Genomic DNA, 22,543 nt, shown 5'->3' on the forward strand with positions numbered 1-22,543 from the left:
TTGGAGAAGTCTAAAGCCTCTGTATATGTCCCAGTTGTTGCCAGTAGGACAATGTAAGCCAAGGGTCAGCAACAAGTAGATTGTGATCTATCAGTAGATCTCGGACAGGTGACTCGTAGATCATGGTCAGGGCTTGCTGACCCACCATCCCAGAGCATCAAACAGAGTGCAGTGCAGAGGGACTACTTGAAAAGTTGGAGCTGTACTAGGGAGCAAGAGCCGCATAAGCCGATGTCTCCTAGTGCTGGCTCCTACGCCCTGTCATGATTGGTGAGTGTAGCACCTGCCAAGTAGGACTCATTAAAGTGAATGAGGCCACTCTGCAAGTGCCCTGCAATCTGTGCAGTACAGAAAACAAGGGGTTAAACAGGCAGCAGTGTGTGGCTTTCTCCCCATCTGCGTTAACCCCCTGGAACCTGCAGAAGTATGTAGTTGCAGGGTGCTTGCAGAGTGGCCCCATTTAATTGAATAGGTCATGATTGGCAGGTGGTAGTACCCACCAATAGCAACAGGAGGTTTAATTCCTGCTGTGACATTTGAACACCTTTGGCTACTGCCTCAGCAGCCAAAAAGGGTAATGATTGTGGGTGGTAAAACTGCAACTCAACCACAGCGTTTTACCACCACCCAACTTTACATGTGAACAAGCCCTAAGGTTGCCACTGCTAAGGGCTCATTTACAAGTTCAGCAGGCACAAAGCGATCCAAGTGTGTTTGACAGGTGCGGAGGAGGTGATATGTTGCCTCCTCACCACCTGATTTAAACCCATGATTGCCATGCAATGCATTCGACAGGGATAAGGTAGTACAGCAATTAGAGATTTAAATCTGGCGGTGACGAGGCAACACTGTGATCTTTGACTTCTTCCATGTTGTTCAGGTAGATCTCCACCTCTTTAGGGTTGCCTACCCCTGTTGTAAGCAAGTGAATAAAATTATATAAACAGAGAGCTTTTCATAAAAGTCCCTGTGTATTATCTTCATATAACCAAATAAATGAAAACTGGAATGCATAACATCAGGCAAACCGTAACCAGGATAAGATCATCACAAATCGATATTTTCCCATGTACTGTATGAGCAGCTATGTATGACCCACATCAATATTGCCTGATATCCGCTGTATTGCACCCCCTTTCACTCCAAAGTGCCATCAGCTGACTGCAGGCCTAATAACAATGTAACAAACTGAAGTTAAACAGAATACCCATCCAACAGATTGTATATGAATGAATGACAATTCCCAATCACAGAGTAATATGTTATCAGACAAAAGTCCATATATCACTACTTATATTGGATGCATTGTCAACAGTGATGCAGATAAACGTGTGTAGCCAAGTGCTGGCTAGTTTGCCAGTGTCATCATGGGACATTCTTACCAGACTGCCTTGAATATGTTTTCTGATTCCTTCTAGTGTTCAGCCTAGCATTTGTGATATCATATCCTAGAAAGAGAGAGAGAGACCACTACTGAGAGCAGGGAGTTGTGGGACATGTAGTCAGAAAGCCGGATTTCACATGGAGCCAGTGTTGCTGTAAACTGCAAGCTCTAGTCAACTGGAGGGAGAAGAAGAAATACTGGGAGAGGAGATACAGTATATACAGTATTCTATCCTAGAAAAGTTGGCCTTAAGCTGAGAGGAGGGGCCCAGCCGCTCTGGAGGGTAGAGCAGGCCTTGCAACCCAGACAGCGTGCACAATCTTTAGCGAGTGAGCCTTACACATGCAAGCAGACCATCCATTTTTAACTCCCTGTTGGTGAGTGACTGTCCAGGGTCACTCATCATCTACTACAGACCCAGGTGAAGCCCAGCGTGGCCAGGTGCTCAGTTCAGGTGCTGTTCGCTGGACACGGATTGTTCAAGAGCCTGTTGAGCTCCTACCCTTGAGCCTCGGTATCTTTGGGATTGTTGAACGGGCAGAAGCCCGCACTGGGAGTATCCTTCAAAAGTAACTGTAGACACAGTTGTTTCATCTCTCTATACTGCAAGGGCTTCAAACAGGAAACACCTGTAATATGCTATTCACTATTGCCGGTCACCATTGCACAGCAATCTACCCGTGCCCTGACTGATCTGGCTGAAAATTTTGGATACATTTATCACCAGGATTCTTTTTTTCTCCCCCCCCCCCCCCTCCCTTTCACCTAAAGAACTTAGTGCATTAAATGTGTATGTATTAAGGGGAATTCTCACTCAAATTGTGTTTGCTCCAATATCCACATATTGAGTTAATAAAAACTGTGATGATTGTTCCTGGGCCTGTGGCATCAGAATTTTAAGAGAACAATTTTACACCGAAAAGTCTCTTTCCTCCCTTTTATTCCCGAAGTCATAGGTTCTTCTTGCACCCACTTACAGTCATTGTTGATTCACTGTTCATTGCATATCTGTGTTCTAAACCTTCAGAGACTAAAGGGTTTATTCTAAAGATATCTGTATTATCAATCCCTTTCCTTTGTCTGTTGACTTGATAACGTCCAGTAAACACTTGCTTTACTATAGTTTGGTGTCCTTGCAAGTGTGATTCTTTGTGAACCATGTTTGAATCCAGGGTGTCAGAGGCAGGGCCGTCATTAGGGGGGCCCACACACATGTAGGGGGCCCGAGCATCCTGAGGGTCTGTGTGTAAAGCTGCCAGAGAAGGGTCTTCTCCCCCAGACACCATGACCGATTTGGACAGTGTAGAGAGTGGCTATACCGCTCTAGCTCCAGCCCTCCACAGCCACTGACAGCATGGCATAGTAATAAAGTGAGTGCCAGAAAAGCAGCTTACACTCTAGTTGGGCTGTAACCACTCCATCTCCAGCCCTGTCACCCCACTGTCCTTCTAGCCTGTCCCTCACTGGGCTACTTGTCCAATTCAACACCCCACCTCTTATTTGTCTCCACCCAACCTTACCCACACTCCAGCCTTCTGCATGCAATGCACTGTGCAGTGAAGAGTTCTGTGGGCAGCTGAGTGGCAGTTTTGAAACAACAGGAGACAAGCATGAAGGGGGGAGGCATAATTGGTGAGCGAGCCTTCAGACCCAGAAAAGCCCCCTCTCCCCCCCTTTCTCTTTCTCTTTTGTATTTCAATGGTTTTTATTAATTTTAAACAGTATAAAACAGAGGCAACAAAACACGCCCACGCAGGGGCTATCAATTGCACCGATAGAAAATGCATAATAGAGCAGACAACGCTCTAATTCCAATAAGGCAAAACGTATGCCCACGCAGGGGCTATCAATGGCACATAGGTTACAGTAACATCAGTGAAACTCAGATTATCGAACTAAAGACAGCTGTCCACTGTCACATCAAAACAAACAGAAAAGGAAAGAAGAAAAGCAGAGAAGAAAGAAAGAGAAAAAAACAAAAAAACAAAAACACACACCAAAGAGCAAGGGTCCATGAGCGCCAATACAAAACTCCATCACCTCCCTACACTGGCCGGGGGGAGCGTGGGAAAGGCATATTGCAACCACGGCTCCCATATTTTCAAAAATTTATGTTGAGAGTCGTTGCATATACTCGACATCTGTTCATTGAGCATCATAGTAGTCATACGATTCCGCATACCGAGCATCCCGGCGTATGGAGAGATGAAACAAAGTGAAAAGGAGGCCAAACACACGAGACCAAAAACGAACCAACCTCGGGCATGATCACCAGATATGCAGTACATCGCCATGATGGCCACAACCCCGAAAACATCGATCACTACAGGCAGGGTTAGCCTGGGCCAAATGAGCCGGAACCCAGTACCAACGAAACAATACCTTATAGGCTGCTTCCAGCGTGGTCGTATTAAACGAACATTTAGCTATGAGTGACCAGGCTTTATTACAGTCCTCCGGATCCACAGCCACTCCCAGGTCGCGTTCCCACTGAAATACATATGAAAGAGAAGTGTGCGACGAGCATCTGTTCAAAGCTGCGTAAAGAAGGGAGATAAGGCCCGGGGCGCCCGGACGCTGCTGGCAAAGCCGTTCAAAGGCAGATTTCTGATATGGGAAAGCAGAAGTGGCCCTCAGCGAGAGTAGCCAGTGGCGCAATTGAAGGTACCGAAAAAATTCAGCTGGGGGAACATCCCGAGACTCCCGGAGGACATTCCAGGTGGGAAAGGACCGTAAAATCAAAAAATGTCGCACCTGTGAGAAACCATGAGCCACCCACCAAGAAAATGCCCTCGGGTGATCTAGACCCGGCGGGAAAAGAGGGTTATTAATGATTGGAAGCAAGGGCAAGAAAGGTGACATCAGGCCACTGGAGTAACGTACCGAGTCCCAGACTCGTAGGCCATGGAGCAACATCGGACTCAGCGCCGTAGGGCGCAGGGCAGGGGGAAGCCATAGAAGTGTCGATAGTGCGATAAGGGCACAATTAGGTAGTTCCAGCAGGACCCAGAGAGGAACATCGGAGGAAGCGTGCAACATAGACATTTGGCTCGCCTGATAATACTTAGTTACATTGGGTACCCCAAGACCACCTTGGAGTCTATGAGCAAAGAGCGTATTTCTAGAAACTCTGGGATGCTTATTGGCCCAGATAAAATGCATAAACTTCGCCTGAAGCAACCGAAGAAAATGAGGGGGAACCCGCACTGGGAGGGTGCGAAAATAATATAACAATTTCGGCAAGATGGTCATTTTCACTGAATGAACCCGTCCTATCCAAGACAGGTGCGGAAATTGCCAGGAATGCATAAGAAAAGATAAGGAGCTAAGCAAAGGATAGTAATTTGCAGCAAAAAGGGAGTCATAGGTGGGGGTCAAGCGAATGCCCAAGTATTCAAGAGAAGAGGAAGCCCACCGGTAAGGGAAGTGGGATTGTAGGCGCGAAACCAAATCTGAAGCCAAGGTAATATTGAGAGCAACGGTTTTATCCAAATTAATACGTAGACCCGAGATCAAGGAAAAGCTCTCTCTTTCTCTTTTTACCCCTCCCTTCCCCCCTCCTCTTCCCTTTTTTCCTTCCCTCTCTCTTCCTCCTCACCCTCCTCTCTCCCCTTCCTGTTTCTCTCCCTCTCTCTCCCTCGTTCTCTCTCCTTCCCTCTTTCACGCTCTCCCTAATTCTCTCATTCTCCCTCTCTCTTTCCCTCTCTCATTCTCTCTCTCGTTCTCTCCCTCCTTCTTTCTCCCTCATTCTCTCCATCTCTTTCTTTCTCTCATTCTCATTCTCCCTCTCATTCTCCCTCTCTCATTCTCTCTCTCGTTCTCTCCCTGCTTCTTTTTCTCTTGTTCTCTCCCTCCTTCTCTTTCCCTCTCTTTCTCTCCCTCGTTCTCTCCATCTCTTTCTTTCCCTCATTCTCTCTCCCTCCCTCTTTCTCGCTCTCTCTAATTTTTTCATTCTCATTCTCCCTCTCATTCTCTCTCTCTCTCTTGTTCTCTCCCTCCTTCTTTCTCTCTCGTTCTCTCCCTCCTCTTTGTCTCATTCTCTCCCTCTTTTTCTTTCTCTCTCTGTCTCTCATTTTCCCTCATTCTCTCTCTCTCTCTTTCTCATTCTCTCTCTAGGATGGAGGAGATGGAACTGGAGGAGGAGGAGGACATGGGATGGAGAAGGAGGAGAGCATGGGATTAAATAGATGGGACTGGAGGAGGAAAAGGATATGGGATGGAGGAGATGTGACTGGTGGAGGAGGACATGGAATGTAGAAGGAGGACATGGGATTAAGTAGATGGAACTGGAGAAGGAGGAGGACTTGGGATAGAGGAGATGGGACTGGAGGAGGAGGACTTGGGATGGAGAAGATGGGACTGGAGGAGGAGGAGATGGGCCCAGAGGAGAAAGAGGACATAGTATGGAGGATATACTAAGTTGTAAGAGTGTTAAAATAAAAGTGGGTGCACTGAAGGATGCTGTACGATGGCCAGTGTGCAGATTCGGTGGGGAATGGTGGTGGCCAGGCTTGGGGGGGTGGGGGGGCAAGCCTAAAGCTGTGCAAGGGGCCCCAATATTTCTGATGGCTGCCCTGGTCAGAGGTGTAGGAAGGATTGCAAGGCCAGGGCAACCTTTGGGGACCATCATCTTCTAGCGCCTCCTGCGAGGGTGCCACTACATGTGCTTCCAGTGTGCATACAACCTAGCACAATGATATATTATGTGAGTAGTTATATATGTGTGTCCATAGCTGCTATTCAGCACACCTGCTGTATCCAGAGCTCTCATCCTCTGCGGCATCCAAGGGTGATGGTTCCACCTGCAGTGTGCACCAGTAAACTGAGCAGTTGTTCCTCTTCCTGCTAATAAAATCCACAAGTCTGCAGGGTCAAAAAGCACTGTGTAGGTACAAGTTGGCTGTAGCTGGCGTCCAGGTCCATCACTGCAGATTCAAACCAGAACACAATCCAGCAATCAGAAGAGTGTGATGGGAAACCGTACCCATTGCATCAACGCATTTCATCCCCGATTGCTGGGACTTCCTTAGAACATAGGAAAATATGTTTTTTTCTCAAAATGTTCAGTCTTTTTTTGTTCATATTGCAAAAAATAAAAAACCCAGAGGTGATCAAATACCACCAAAAGAAAACTCTATTTGTGTGAAGAAAAGGACATATATTTTGATTGGGTACAGTGTTGTATGATCACGCAATTTCCATGGGAAATAATGCAATGCTGAATAGCAAAACATGGCTTGGCCTTCCAGAGGGCAAGTGGTTAAAGATCCACCGCAATACAAGAGCAAAAATATGAATCCAGTCTAAATGGGACAGCTACTTACGGTTTTATTATTTATTGTTAAAGCTGAACTCCAGGAAAGCAGCTAAATTCAATTGAACTACATATATGACATTTTTCTTTTCCTTCCAAAGGATTTGAAATTCTTTACAGCTAACTTTGTAATTTAGACTTAACAGACACTGCATCTAGCTCCTGGACCTCTCTGCAGACTGCACTGTAGGTATAGTAGATATCTCCCCGTTTTTAGTGCTAGACAGAGTATGAAGGGCCAGAACCCCTGAGGGGTTTTACTGCTATCCCGGGCTTAGAGGGATTTTCTCTCACTTCCTGTCCTGCTGACAACTTACTTGACAGGGGAGTAGGAGGAAGTATTCTACAGCAGCACAGACAGAAGGAGATATGCTATTTTGATTAAAGAATTGGAAAACAAGAAGCTCTGCCAGATTTTTATTTGCGAGATTTTTCATAGCTTTCTGTGTAATACAAATTGAGAAAACCAGAAATTGAGGGAAAATCTCTCTAACTGGGCCCTAGATAGCAGTTAATACTGATATGGGCCCTAATCCTTTTACATGCACAGTTCCGAAGCCGGCCACACTCGGATGGTCTTCGCCGCGCTCGGAATGGTCAGGTGGGCGCGCAGTGACATCATGGTGCCACTTGCTGCTTTTTATGATTGGAAAGGAGTCAAGGACTCAGAGACAGAGGACTAAATGGAAGGGGAGGGAGCCAAGAGTAATACAGAGGATGGAGTGGATATGATGCTAGAATACACACAGAGGATGAAGATGATTATAGAGTACAGAGGATGGAGATGATGATGGGATACAGAGGATGGAGATGATGGTAGAATACACAGGATGGAGATTGTGGTAGAATGCAGATGATGAAGATGATGGTAGAATATACAGAGAGGATGAAGATGATAATAGAATACACAGGATGGAGATGGTGGTAGAATACAGAAGATGGAGATAATGATAGAATACAGAGAATGGAGATGATAGTAGAATACACAAAGGATGAAGATGATGGTAGAATACACACAGAGGATGGAGATTATGGTAGAATACACAGGATGGAGATGATAGAATATAGAGGATGGAAATGATGGTAGAGTACAAAGGATGAAGATGATGGTAGAATACACACAGATGATGGAGATGATGATAAAATATACACAGGATGGAAATGATGGCAGAATACACACAGAGGATGGAGATGATGGTAGAATATAGAGAATGGAGATGATGGTAGAATACACAGAGGATGAAGATGATGGTAAAATACACACAGAGGATGGAAATGATGGTAGAATACACACAGAAGATGGAGATGATGGTAGAATACAGAGGATGGAGATGCTGGTAGAATACAAAGGATGGATGTGATGGTAGAATACAGAGGATGGAGATGATGGTAGAATACACATAAAAGATGGAGACGATGGTAGAATACACACAGAGGATGAAAATTATGGTAGAATACAAACAGAGGATGGCGAAGATGGTAGAATACAGAGGGTGGAGATGATGGTAGAGTACAGAGGATGAAGATGATGGTAGAATACCCACAGAGGATGGAGATAATGGTAGAATACAGAGAATGGAGATGATGGTAGAATACACACAGAGGATGAAGATGATGGTAGAATACACACAGAGGATGGAGATGATGGTAGAAGACCATAGTTTAAACATTAAAAAGAATATAACAGAATATGCAAAAAGGAAAAAAAGGCTGCAAAAATTGAATACGATGATCCAGATGATCCACATTGGCTCACAATTGATATGATCCAGAAATATTTAGACAGTATAAAGGTGAATAAAGCACCTGGACTGGATGGCATACACCCACGGGGCCTTAAAGAATTGAGTTCTGTCATTTCAAAGCCATTGTTTCTAATTTTTAGGGACTCTTTAATGATTGGCATAGTACCACTGGATTGGCGTAAGGCCAACGTGGTGCCGATATTTAAAAATGGGTCAAAATCTTTGCTAAGTAATTATAGACCTGTTAGTGTAACTTCTATAGTTGGGAAGATACTGGAGAGCTTAATAAAAGACCACATAGATGAGTTCTTGCTGGAAAAAATATTTACAGCAACAGACAGCATGGACTCATGAAAGACAGAAGTTGTCGAACAAATCTGATTTCTTTTTATGAGGAGGTGAGCAAAACTTTGGACAGAGGGGTGGTGGTGGATATGGTATACTTGGACAGAGGGGTGGCTGTGGACGTGGTATACTTGGATAGAGGGGTGGCGGTGGACGTGGTATACTTGGAAAGAGGGGTGGCTGTGGACGTGGTATACTTGGACAGAGGGGTGGCTGTGGACGTGGTATACTTGGACAGAGGGGTGGAGGTGGACGTGGTATACTTGGACAGAGGGGTGGCGGTGGACGTGGTATACTTGGACAGAGGAGTGGTGGTGGACGTGGTATACTTGGACAGAGGGGTGGTGGTGGACGTGGTATACTTGGACAGAGGGGTGGTGGTGGATGTGGTATACTTGGGCAGAGGGGTGGCGGTGGACGTGGTATACTTGGACAGAGGGGTGGTGGTGGATGTGGTATACTTGGATTTTGCGAAAGTGTTTGACACAGTTCCCCACACACAGCTAATGTGTAAGGTAAAGTCTACAGGCTTTAAAAAATCCATATGTAAATGGATAGAAAACTGATTAAAAGATGGTATTCAGAGAGTAGTGGTTAATGATTCATACTCTGAATGGTCTGGGGTCATCAGTGGTGTACCCCAAGGTTCAGTGTTGGGACCCTTACTTTTTAGTATATTTATAAACTATGTAGGGTCTGGGATTATAAATACCATTTCAGTCTTTGCAGGTGACACCAGTTTACAAGCCGACCTCAATGCTCTGTGTAATTGGGCAACTATGTGGCAAATGAGGTTTAACCATTTCCATACCGGGCACTTTTCCCCCCTTCCTGCCCAGGCCATTTTTCAGGTTTCAGCGCTCTCACACTTTGAATGACAATTGCGCGGTCATACAACATTGTACCCAAACTAAAATTTTATCTTCACACAACTAGAGCTTTCTTTTGGTGGTATTTAATCACCGCCGGGGTTTTTATTTTTTGCTAAATTATCAAACAATGACCAAAAATTTTGAAAAAAAAACACATTTTTCTTTGTTTCTGTTATAAAAGTTTGCAAATAAATAATTGTTCTTCATAAATTTAGGCCGAGATGTATTCTGCTACATGTCTATGGTGAAAATAACCCAAATTAGGATGTATTTTTTAGTTTATAGGAAAGTTATAGAGTTCACAAACTATGGTATAGATCTGAATATTGATCAATCCTGAAGTTCTGACAGCCAATCTAATTTCTTGAGGTCCAAGAATGTCAGAACAAATGACCCCTTTTTGCAGAGTAGACAGTCCGACGTACTTCATAAGAGGCATGGCGAGTTTTTTGAAGTTGTATTTTTTTTGTCATAATTTTTCAGAAAATGAAAAAATGCAAAAAATTATTTTCACTATTTTTTTTTACATACTGTCACCAGTGCAGTACAGCTTCTTCATATAACTGGCATGGCGGTGATCAGGGACACTGACTGGTGACAGTATGAAAAAAAATATATATATATATATATATTTTTTGTATTATTATTTTTAATTTTTTATTGCATTTTTTTCTTTTTTTTAAGATTTTTTTTTCATATTTCACTATGTCCAAAGTAATACAATGTTTTTTGTTTTTTTTTGTGCTTAGCTGTGATTTGGCCACAGCTAATCACATGACATGTGCATGTGATTAGCTGTGACCATTCACAGCTAGACAGTAGTATACAATGGATGGCATGAATGAAGCCATCCATTGTATACAACTGTCATGTGACTTGCTGTGATTGGTCACAGCAGGTCACATGGTACCTGCAATGGGGCCGATACTCAGATCTGTCATCGGCCGTGTCCGAGGTACACGGCCGGTGACAGATCGCGCCGCTGCGCGGCTCTACAAGCGTGAAAAGTGCGCATGTGCAGGAGGACGCCATTTGGCATCCAACCCGGAAATCCAGTACATTTTGCCAGCCGCCTTTTGGCTATTGGCCGGGCGTGTATTGGTTAATGTTGATAAATGTAAGGTTCTGCACTTGGGGGCTAAGAATATGCATGCATCATACATACTGGGGGGGGGGGGTACAACTGGGGGAATAAATGGTGGAGAAGGATCTGAGGATTCTGGTAGATCACAAGCTTGAAAATGGCATACAATGCCAAGCTGCGGTTTCTAAAGCGAGCAAAATCCTCTCTTGTATTAAAAGAGGTATAGACTCCAGAGAGAGATATCATTTCCCCCGGTACAAATCATTAGTAACACCTCATCTGGAATATACAGTTCAGTTTTCGGCACCAATTCACAAAAAGAACATTGGGGAACTGGAGAAAGTACAGAGAAGGGAAACCAAACTGATAAGAGGCATGGAGGAGCTCAGCTATGAGGAAAGATTAGAGGAACTGAATTTATTCTCTCTTGAGAAGAGGAGATTAAGGAGGGATATGATCTCCATGTATAATACATAAGGGGGGATATGATCTCCATGTATAATACATAAGGGGGGATATGATCACCATGTATAATACATAAGGGGGGATATGATCTCCATGTATAATACATAAGGGGGGATATGATCACCATGTATAATACATAAGGGGGGATATGATCTCCATGTATAATACATAAGGGGGGATATGATCACCATGTATAATACATAAGGGGGGATATGATCACCATGTATAATACATAAGGGGGATATGATCTCCATGTATAATACATAAGGGGGGATATGATCTCCATGTATAATACATAAGGGGGGATATGATCACCATGTATAATACATAAGGGGGATATGAGCTCCATGTATAATACATAAGGGGAGATATGATCTCCATGTATAATAAATATGGGGGGGATATGATCTCCATGTATATTATATATGGGGGGGTATGATCTCCATGTATAATACATAGGGGGATATGATCTCCATGTATAATACATAAGGGGGGCTATGATCACCATGTATAATACATAAGGGGGGATATGATCTCCATGTATAATACATAAGAGGGGATATGATCTCCGTGTATAATACATAAGGGGTGATATGATCACCGTGTATAATACATAAGGGGGATATGATCCTCATGTATAATACATAAGGGGGGATATGATCACCATGTATAATACATAAGGGGGATATGATCTCCATGTATAATACATAAGGGGGGATATGATCACCATGTATAATACATAAGGGGGGCTATGATCACCATATATAATACATAAGGGGGGATATGATCTCAATGTATAATACAGAAGGGGGGGATATGATCTCCATGTATAATACATAAGGGGGATATGATCACCATGTATAATACATAAGGGGGATATGATCTCCATGTATAATACATAAGGGGGATATGATCTCCATGTATAATACATAAGGGGGGCTATGATCACCATGTATAATACATAAGGGGGGATATGATCTCCATGTATAATACATAAGGGGGGATATGATCTCCATGTATAATACATAAGGGGGGATATGATCTCCATGTATAATACATAAGGGGGATATGATCTCCATGTATAATACATAAGGGGGGATATGATCAGCATGTATAATACATAAGGGGGGATATGATCAGCATGTATAATACATAAGGGGGGATATGATCTCCATGTATAATACATAAGGGGGATATGATCTCCATGTATAATACATAAGGGGGGATATGATCTCCATGTATAACACATAAGGGGGGATATGATCTCCATGTATAATACATAAGAGAGGATATGATCTCCATGTATAATACATAGGGGGGGGGGGATATGATCTCCATGTATAATACATAAGGGGGGATATGATCACCATGTATAATACATAAGGGGGGATATGATCTCCATGTATAATACATAAGGGGGGATATGATCTCCATGTATAATACATAAGGGGGATATGATCACCATGTATAATACATAAGGGGGGATATGATCAGCATGTATAATACATAAGGGGGGATATGATCTCCATGTATAATACATAAGGGGGGGATATGATCTCCGTGTATGATTCATAAGGGGGATATGATCTCCGTGTATAATACATAAGGGGGGATATGATCTCCATGTAAAATACATAAGGGGGGATATGATCACCATGTATAATACATAAGGGGGGATATGATCACCATGTATAATACATAAGGGGGATATGATCTCCATGTATAATACATAAGGGGGGATATGATCTCCATGTATAATACATAAGGGGGGATATGATCTCCATGTATAATACATAAGGGGGATATGATCCTCAGCCTGACTGTAATTTGGCACTGCAGGAGTTTGGTCAGAGAGTGCTTAAGGAGGAGGTGTCTTCCCAAGTGCTGTGCTCTCTGCCTCCCCCTATAGTGCAGTACCGCTGTGTGAGTGAAGATAAAAGTCCTGCGATTGTTTAAAAGGCTGTTTATATGTACTGTATGCGTGTGTGTGTGTTTATATGTATGTACAGTATGTATGTACGTTACTTTTAATCCTGACTCCCATTCCTATATGACCAGAACTGCATTTAGTGCTTGTTTGTAATAGCAGCAAGAACTGCCACTCCTCTGAAAAGTGATCCATGCTCAGACTGCTTTTCAGAGGCATTTGACAGGCGGTGAAAAAAGGCATTATGCCACCCCCTGTTTTAACCCCCTAAATGAAGCATCACCAGGCTACAACTGTGCAATGCATGTGTACACCCTCAGATGCTGTTTCTGCATCTAAAGGGGAGAAGTTTGATGTGGTAAAAATGGCTCAACCACATGGTTTTACCACCCCCAACCTAGCATGTGAATAAGCCCTTGGTTAACATCTGTGCAACTGCGGTGCTGCTGGTAGGGCAGCCCATTGACAGGAATGGGCTGCCCTACCAGCAGAAACTAATGGAAAGAAGAGTATAAATGGAACCTGCGAAGCGGACTAGGGTTAATGTGTAGATGAAGCTGGCTGCTGCTAGCAATACCACAGGTGTGTGAATACAAACATAAATAAATGCTGCACTGCCACTAGTGGTTAAATGTGCATCACTACATTCGTGATTGTGGCCCACAATTAAATATGTGAGTTTATACCATATGAAACATAATATGCCTTGTATGTACCCTTCCTCCCCAGGGTCTCAGTTCATCCCTATGATTAGGGAGAAGTTTGCATTCCTATATACCGTGCGTGCAGAAACCAATGCTAACAAACTGTGCTATATTAGTGAAATACTGTGCAAATAAGTGTGCAAATAGTACAACAGTCATGGATATCAGTCCTCCCAATATAAACCGGTTTCAAGTCAAGGCATGAAGAAAATAAATCATTAAAATACATATAGGCAGTGCACTCGTGTACAAATATTAAAGTCCCAGTACACCACTTTCCACATTCAAATATTTAAAGTCCCAATGTGAAACAGTTTCCACATTCACATCCCATGTGATACTATGTGATTCAGTGATCGATCTTCTTATCCATAAAAATCTTTGTGTTGAGTGCTCCCCCTCCAGAGCCCCATTCACCACAAGATGTTGACCAGCCGCATAGGTAGGTCAAACTGCACATTTGGTGCTTCAGCCCCTACAACGATCAGCTGCCTGTGTATTCTTGTACTCACTTTTGTTGCCAGCGGTTTAGACATTAATGGCTGTGTGTTGAGTTATTTTGAGGGGACAGTGAATTTACATGTTATACAAGCTGTACACTGACTACGTCACATTGTAGCAAAGTGTCATTTCTTCAGTGTTGTCACATGAAAAGATAGAATCAAATATTTACAAATATGTGAGGGGTGGACTCACTTCTGGGAGATACTGTGTATTGTAAAGTTTCATGAAAGATCTGTCCATAAATCACTCCCTCATATTTCTCTGCCATCGAAATCTTTACATAGTTATTTTTCTCCCTCTCAGTGCGTCCAGAGGTGAAGGTGTGGGGCCGCCGTCAGTCGGATGATGTGACCAGACTTCATTGCCTGGTGTACGGGTTTCACCCCCGAGATGTGGATGTGAAGTGGATGAGGAATGGGGTGGATCATGTTCCTTCAGATGAAATGACTCCAATTCTCCCCCATCCTGATGGCACCTATCAGATCAAAGTCAGTGTGGAAGTGCCAACCAAGGAGGGAGACACTTACTCCTGTCATGTGGATCACAGCAGTCTTGGGGATGAGACTCTCAGCGTGAAATGGGGTGAGTCCATTTCGTATATAAATGAATGCTTGCCATGCAACATGGCTTATTTACAAAGCCTGGTTCAAAAAAAACCTTCAACAAAAATGAAGCAGTGGCCACTGCCTGGGCTGTTTATTTGTGCAAAAGCTCTATATTTGCTCCTGTTTTCTCTGATTTTGGTAAATCAGCAAAAAACTTCTCTTTGGTGAATGGGATTCCAAGACCGCTATGGGTTTCTAAAGAGACAGAACAACTCTGATCAATAATTATATACAGAACTGGATTCTCACGAGCATAGAAGCTGTTTATTCACAGGCTCCCTTTCTGCAATTGAAATGTCTGAGTTGGAGTTATTGAGTTTTGTAAATAAACTTACGTAGATAGATAGATAGATAGATAGATAGATAGATAGATAGATACAGACAATTAAATGTGAAAATGAGCCCAAGGCTCCTTTTGATACCTGAAAATGAAAATACAAAAAGACTCTTTACATGGGTTAAAATGAAACATTTTACTTAATTTTTTTACTCCTGATTATAATAAATAAAAAAAATAGTAGGCAGAAAAGGATAAACTGCTGGAAGATTTTCCAGTCCAGCAAATTAATTATATTTGAGTGTTCTTAGTGTGTTGCAGTTCTTCACTCTCCATGCTCACACTCAGAATGACATTCAGTCATTAAGGATTTGTCCAAAAATTGTTTGTTTTTATCTGCTGGTACCTTTTACCAGTGAGGTCAGCTGCTCCATAATTAGCCATATTCAGCTTGGTTTATGAATAGCTCATTAGGGCTCATGTACACGAGATGTTTGGAAAACTCTTCTGAATGATGGAAACTGACTGCTGGAAAACGTAGGTTAAAAAACATCAGTTCATCCGTGTTTACATACCGTGTTTATGCGCATTTGTGTTTAGAAGTAATTTTAAAAGATAACCTCAGGAGACCTTCCCAAATGCCCAGAATGCACTGACAAATAGTAACTAATTAACTATTCAGACATTTTGAGAGAAATAGAGAGAGCAGAAGCAGAGAGAGCAGTATGTGTTGAGATGACCTGTCTTTTCTGGTTGTATTCACTATGGATCCCATCATGAGCATAATGCGGCGCATTCTACCATTCTTTCCTTCACGCAAAACCTGGAACTGACTGCGTTGGTGTAGCGGGTCCATTTGAATACATGGAAAAAGCTTTGCATGCATTTCTGATGATGAAAAAAAGTTCTGGACAGCATCTGGATATGGAACAGTTAAAAAACGCTTCTAAACGCAAACGCTTATAAATGCGGTTAACCGCATTTACAAGCGTTTGGCATTTGAAACGTTGGTAAAATCTACTCCTGAATGCAAGTTTAGTGCGTTCAAAAAAATTTAAACTCAACTGCCTGTATAAGACGATGTGTACATGGACACATAGGAAAACATTATGGAGAGTTCCGGGGCTGCTGAAAAAAACGCTGAACAGCTCCTGAACGTCAGTTTAGCAGCTGCAGTGTACTGTACATGAACCCTTATACAATTGCCAAGTACAGCCTCCAGATTGGGTCTTAGATGTTTATGAGATAAGGGCTCAGATACCGTTCATATCCCCCTGATGAAGTCACATGACCCGGTGACGTAATGCGTAGGGGAGGGGCTCTGACATCACGACGTTGTCTTGGACACAGCACAGCACGGCAAGCATAGCAGAAACTGCAGGACAGGCTGAAACTGCCTTACTCTGAAGCCTATGCTAAAAACTCTGTATGGAACTTGCAGCAGCAAATAAAGCCTTAATTTAAAAAGGATAAAGCACTATGATGGTTTTGTTTCTTCATACAATCATCCTGTGATATACTGGAGAAAAATCAGTATAGGAGGAAGGAGACCTTTGGAAGAAAAAGCGAAATATCCATCCAGCCATCAAATCCTGATCAGCAGCAGGCATAATCACTCCAGAGATCCCAGGTGGATTAAGATCTAGTATAATCATCCCATTTGCCATCAGGAATATCCTAAGCAGGAGGATCATCCCAGCAGTCCTATAAGGACAAAAAGCTAGTTTTGCCTTTTTATAAGGCAAAACCTGAGGTGAGCGCATAATAAAATCACACTACACGTGGATTATGGGATTGCACCATCATAATTTAAAGGAGGACTGTCTATGAGCACTTTTTCATATATATTGTTTTTATCACTATTTACTATTGTCACCAGCACTGTATGCGGTATTTATTTATGATGTTATAAGCAGATGATAATTGTATTTTATACACTAGATAGAAGTATATATATTATTTTATTATTTTTTCATTTTTTTTTCTTTGGATTGTCATTTTGAAACAGTGAATATTGTAATTATTTATACACAGGAGCGCGGCACAATTTATATATTTAATTTTCTCAGATACCTTGCTGTTCTTAGAGGTCTTGGACTTGGTTTGCAGATAATAACTCAGAAATCATGCATCTCTCAGATAAAGGGATACACATCATGTGGGTTTTAAATAAAGATTCATGCATCATTTGGCTTTCAGTTAAGGGCTCAAACATCATTTTTTATTATTATTATTATTATACAGTATTTATAAAGCGCCAATAGTTCGCTCAGCGCTGTACATTACAAAGGGAGACAGAACATGTGACAGAACAATACCAATACAATGCAAAACATGAGGAGATCAAGGGCCCTGCTCTTTCGAGCTTACAATCTAGGAGGGAGGGGGTGGTGGCACAGGAGGAGATAGCTGTGGGGGATGGAGTGGTAGGAAGAGTGGAGGAGGTCGGCAAGTTAGCAGGGGGTGGGGTAGGCTTCCCTGAAGAGATGGGTTTTCAGGGTGCGCCTAAAGGAGAGGAGAGTAGGTGATAATCTGATGGGTTGGGGCAGGGAGTTCCAGAGGATGGGTGACACCCTGGAGAAGTCCTGGAGGCGGGCATGGGAGGAGGAGACCAGGGAACTAGAGAGAAGGAGGTCTTGTGATCATGAAGCTATAAATAAGAGCTGAGGGTTTGGACATCATGCAACACTCCAACAAAGGTTTAGGCAACAGATAGGAGCTCAGATTCCCCACAGATCGCAGCTTTTCTTACAGTTTCTAAGAACACGGTCAGTCAGTGGACAGTACCCTCCAGCCCCCCCCCCCCCCACACACACACACACACACACACCCACATGTGGAAAATGTGGAACCTCTTCATTCTTTTGTGCATTCTATTTTATTCTTATCACAGTTTTTATTCTCTATTTATGTTTTATTTCTCTCTTTTTCTGTAGCACTTACATTATTACTCACATTCCTGCTTACTTTTGTATCTGCAGAACCAGGCCATTATAACATCGTAGTCGCCCTTACAATTCCCCTTGTCTTGGTTGCTTTAATCCTGCTAGTGACAGTTATACTCCGGAAGAAAATCTCAGGTGAGTTGGTGAATGATAAATATTTTATTACAATTCAAGGCATTCTTCAGGCATTCTGAGGATTAGGTAGCTTTTTAAAAATTCTTGTTAGCGCAAAGCACCTGGCTAGGTAGTTATAGTGCATTTCACAATCCAGTACTCTCTGACTGACTTCATAATAATGAGTGAGTTTGGGAACATACACTGCACGTGTGAGCTGCTTAAGACTCAAATATACTAAAGATGTATTTTCACAATGGGAAAAACTTTTTGTATGGCATAGCCTTATTGTTCGCAACAAATCGAAATCAAAAACTCACTTGGCAGTCAGATATCAGAGCTTGCCAAACATAAGCAGCTACTTAAAGTACAGAGCTCCCACTCCTAGTCTCCTTATACTCACTTGTCCCTCATCCAATGATATACTACTGACTACATCACCCAGACACTTGTCAAAATATATTCCTAGCAAATGGACACAGTCTGGAATCACATTTATTCCTTTGGACTTCTGAGTGCTGGATCATTCTCCAGTCTAACTCTCCATAGGGATACAAAAGGAGGGCAGCTGCATTAATAGGCACTCCTCATGGGATTGCATCGGCTCCCCTTTTTTCTTAAAATAGATAATGTTGTGTTCCTTTTGTCTCCTTTTCCCCCTTTTTGTTCCCATTCCCTTGATGTTAGATGCCATGTGATCAAATGTTGCCTCGAGGTTGTCATTTAAAACTGCTGTATGGAATTGACAGTTAATCTTTGTGGTGTTGGAGGAGTGCAAATTTGAAGGAACTGTGTCAGAGCCTCAATAACAAATTCCAAGAGGCATGCTTTCCCCATGGCAGTTTGAATAATTGATGCCTGCTCCATTTGTGTGCTGCTCCCATGAAAAGTCTTCTTCCTCAGCTATTTAGATGTTTCGGGTATCCAAATGATGAGTGGATACAACATTGCCCACAGCTGCCTTCAGGAGCAGCTCCAGTGTCTGATGTTGCTGCTGTCATGCAAAGCCTTCTTCCTCAGCTATTTGGATGTTTCAGGCATCCAGATGATGAGTAGATACAACATTGCCTACAGCTGCCTTCAGAAGCAGCTCCAGTGTCTGATGTTGCCAGTCTGTCTGCACACCCTAAGCATTCTGAGGATGCAGAAAACAGGTGGAACCAAGAAGATCTACCCAGTGTCCACAGTTCCTCAGAAGATCTGTCCAGTGTTCCCAACTGGATTGGCTCAGTTTTTCTTTTTCTCAAAGTGGAGAGCACACTAAGAGAAAGATTATAAAGAGTATGGCATTCTCCCTATAACTGCCATGGGCCAGAATAAGGAAGGCCTGGGGTGGAAGTCAAGATATGTCCAATCCAAACAAGCAGCCGTGTCACTTCCAGCTGCAGAGGAGAGAGACCCACGAGGTGGGTGCAGTAAGATGGCGGAGCATAAGTGCTGGTCATCGGGAAGTATCGTCTATTCAGGTTTCAAAGCAAAGTAATTGAACCGGATGGCGGCAGAAGGCAAAAGCATCAAAGTCATGGGTGTGCAGCTAGTGCAGCGGACAGCATAGCCCTGGGCACTGTTCAGGGGGCCGAACACCTGTGTATCATATATGGGACTTGCCAAATGCCTACAGCAGGAGTGAAGGTGTGGAGTTGTTGCAAGCAATGTGGAGATCTGCTGCTTCAGTTGCTACCCAGCAGTGAACCACCTACAGTGTATTTTGTGGATTAGAGCACAGGATCCTGCTCAAAAATCGCTGAGCCGAGCAGCATGGACACATGAGTACCGGTATGGGACTTAAACCCACTATTGAGCAGAGTAGGGGAGGACTTGTACTGAGAGGGAGTAGAAAAGTCATAAGCTACGTATGTCTACAGCTGCCACCAGGGTCCCATTTCAGGGATGCTGACCTGTCTGTTTCAGTAGAAAAGAAGATGATTACTGGGATTGATGAGACAAAAGAACAAGTGATTGCAGCACCACCAGAGCCTGTGGAGGTGGTGAAGACAGCACAGAATGTTTCAGAAGTGTTGTTAAAGGAGGCAGACTCGAGAGGAGAGAGAATGAGAGTAGTGTGGAGACTCTCTATGGGGGTCTCTAAAATTTACTACAGACCTATGGGTCTTGGACTTGGTGGAATGGGATTCCTCAGAAGGATTCCCCTCCGAATGGTCTTGGGGAAGCTGCCATTGTTCAGAGACACTAACAACCACCAAAACCAGGCTCACCAATGCTTAATTAAAAGGACCTCTAACCCCTTTTTGCATCCAGGGAAGGGAATCAAAGATGAGATACCCTGATTCTTTCAGACAGAGAATTGTTCAAAGAAGGGTGGCTCTAGAATTTAGGTATGATAATCCTTACGTACCCCTTGATATCAGAGCAGATAGAGGCAAAGAGGGAGGACTGGTGCAACAAGGAAATGTGGGAATACCTCCATGTACCTAAACCGCACCACCACCCTGGGTCTGCTGATTTCTGAAAGGATTTTTTCAGCGTCAAGAAAAGTTGGATTTGGAGTTGGGGCCGGATGGTCCACATGGACAAAGTCATCATTACGAAGTTTGGGAAACGAGACAAAGAGTGTTCTGTGAACATTTGGGGCCCGAATGGAAAAATGGTCCAGATCCCATATCTCTACTTGTAAGGCCTATTCTATAGTATCCAGCCATACACATCATGTTTCATGTGTGGATCCCTTCACTTTCCTACTGCTGAATACACTCAGCATGACCCACAGGGGACTTTTTGTCCCCTATGTGACAAAAAATAGTTTAGTGAAAAAAGTCAAATTAAAAATGTGTAAAAAATAGGTTACATCCAGCATCCGCCTAAAAAATTTTTGAGCCCACCCTCACATGCACTCACGTATGAACACAAATGCACATGTTGGAAGCACCTATGCATAAAATTGTCAGTTGTGCTACCCATGTTACATATCACCATGCAAGCCGCAGTGTAAGAATAATTCTAGGCCAATTGTTCATGGTTACCTCTAAACTGATGGCCTGTAGGGGCTTTTAAATTGTTGCCTGTGGAGAATATAAGGTACCGAAGTTTGTCACCATTTTATGGGCACACTGATTTTTAAAGCTTGAAATGGTGAAGGATCTGGGGATTCTGGTAGATCACAAGCTTAATAATGGCAGCAATGCCAAGCTGCGGTTTCTAAAGCAAGCAAAATCCTCTCTTGTATTAAAAGAGGTATAGACTCCAGAGAGAGAGATATCATTTCCCCCGGTACAAATCATTAGTAACACCTCATCTGGAATATGTAGTTCAGTTTTGGGCAGCAATTCACAAAAAGAACATTGGGGAACTGGACAAAGTTCAGAGAAGGGCAACCAAATTGATAAGAGGCATGGAGCAGCTCAGCTATGAGGAAAGATTAGAGGAACTGAATTTTTTCTCTCTTGAGAAGAGGAGATTAAGGAGGATATGATCTCCATGTATAATACATAAGGGGGATATGATCTCCATGTATAATACATAAGGGGGATATGATCTCCATGTATAATATATAAGGGGGAATATGATCTCCATGTATAATACATAAGGGGGGATATGATCTCCAAGTATAATACATAAGGGGGGATATGATCTCCATGTATAATACATAAGGGGGGATATGATCTCCATGTATAATACATAAGGGGGATATGATCACCATGTATAATACATAAGGGGGATATGATCTCCATGTATAATACATAAGGGGGATATGATCTCCATGTATAATACATAAGGGGGGATATGATCACCATGTATAATACATAAGGGGGATATGATCACCATGTATAATACATAAGGGGGGATATGATCACCATGTATAATACATAAGGGGGGATATGATCTCCATGTATAATACATAAGGGGGGATATGATCACCATGTATAATACATAAGGGGGGATATGATCACCATGTATAATACATAAGGAGGGATATGATCTCCATGTATAATACATAAGGGGGGATATGATCTCCAAGTATAATACATAAGGGGGATATGATCACCATGTATAATACATAAGGGGGGATATGATCTCCATGTATAATACATAAGGGGGGATATGATCTCCAAGTATAATACATAAGGGGGATATGATCACCATGTATAATACATAAGGGGGATATGATCTCCATGTATAATACATAAGGGGGATATGATCTCCATGTATAATACATAAGGGGGATATGATCTCCATGTATAATACATAAGGGGGGATATGATCACCATGTATAATACATAAGGGGGATATGATCACCATG

The 22,543-nt window shown here is 42.7% G+C and overlaps 1 protein-coding gene across 2 annotated transcripts in view; it reads left to right on the forward strand.

The window, feature by feature from the left end:
- The window catches only part of LOC149452041 (uncharacterized), an 860,283-nt gene that overhangs the window by 822,398 nt on the left and 15,342 nt on the right, over positions 1 to 22,543 (forward strand). For both annotated transcript variants that reach the window (XM_089689852.1, XM_089689853.1), the window contains 2 exons: positions 14,648 to 14,926; positions 18,208 to 18,306. In XM_089689852.1, coding sequence (XP_089545978.1) covers positions 14,648 to 14,926; positions 18,208 to 18,306 — 378 coding nt within the window. The remainder of the gene's footprint in view (positions 1 to 14,647; positions 14,927 to 18,207; positions 18,307 to 22,543) is intronic.

The sequence above is a fragment of the Staurois parvus genome, unplaced genomic scaffold (genome assembly GCF_062004578.1).
Source record: "Staurois parvus isolate SC_StPar_1 unplaced genomic scaffold, SC_StPar_1.0 ptg000500l, whole genome shotgun sequence".
Classification (NCBI taxonomy): Eukaryota; Metazoa; Chordata; class Amphibia; order Anura; family Ranidae; genus Staurois; species Staurois parvus.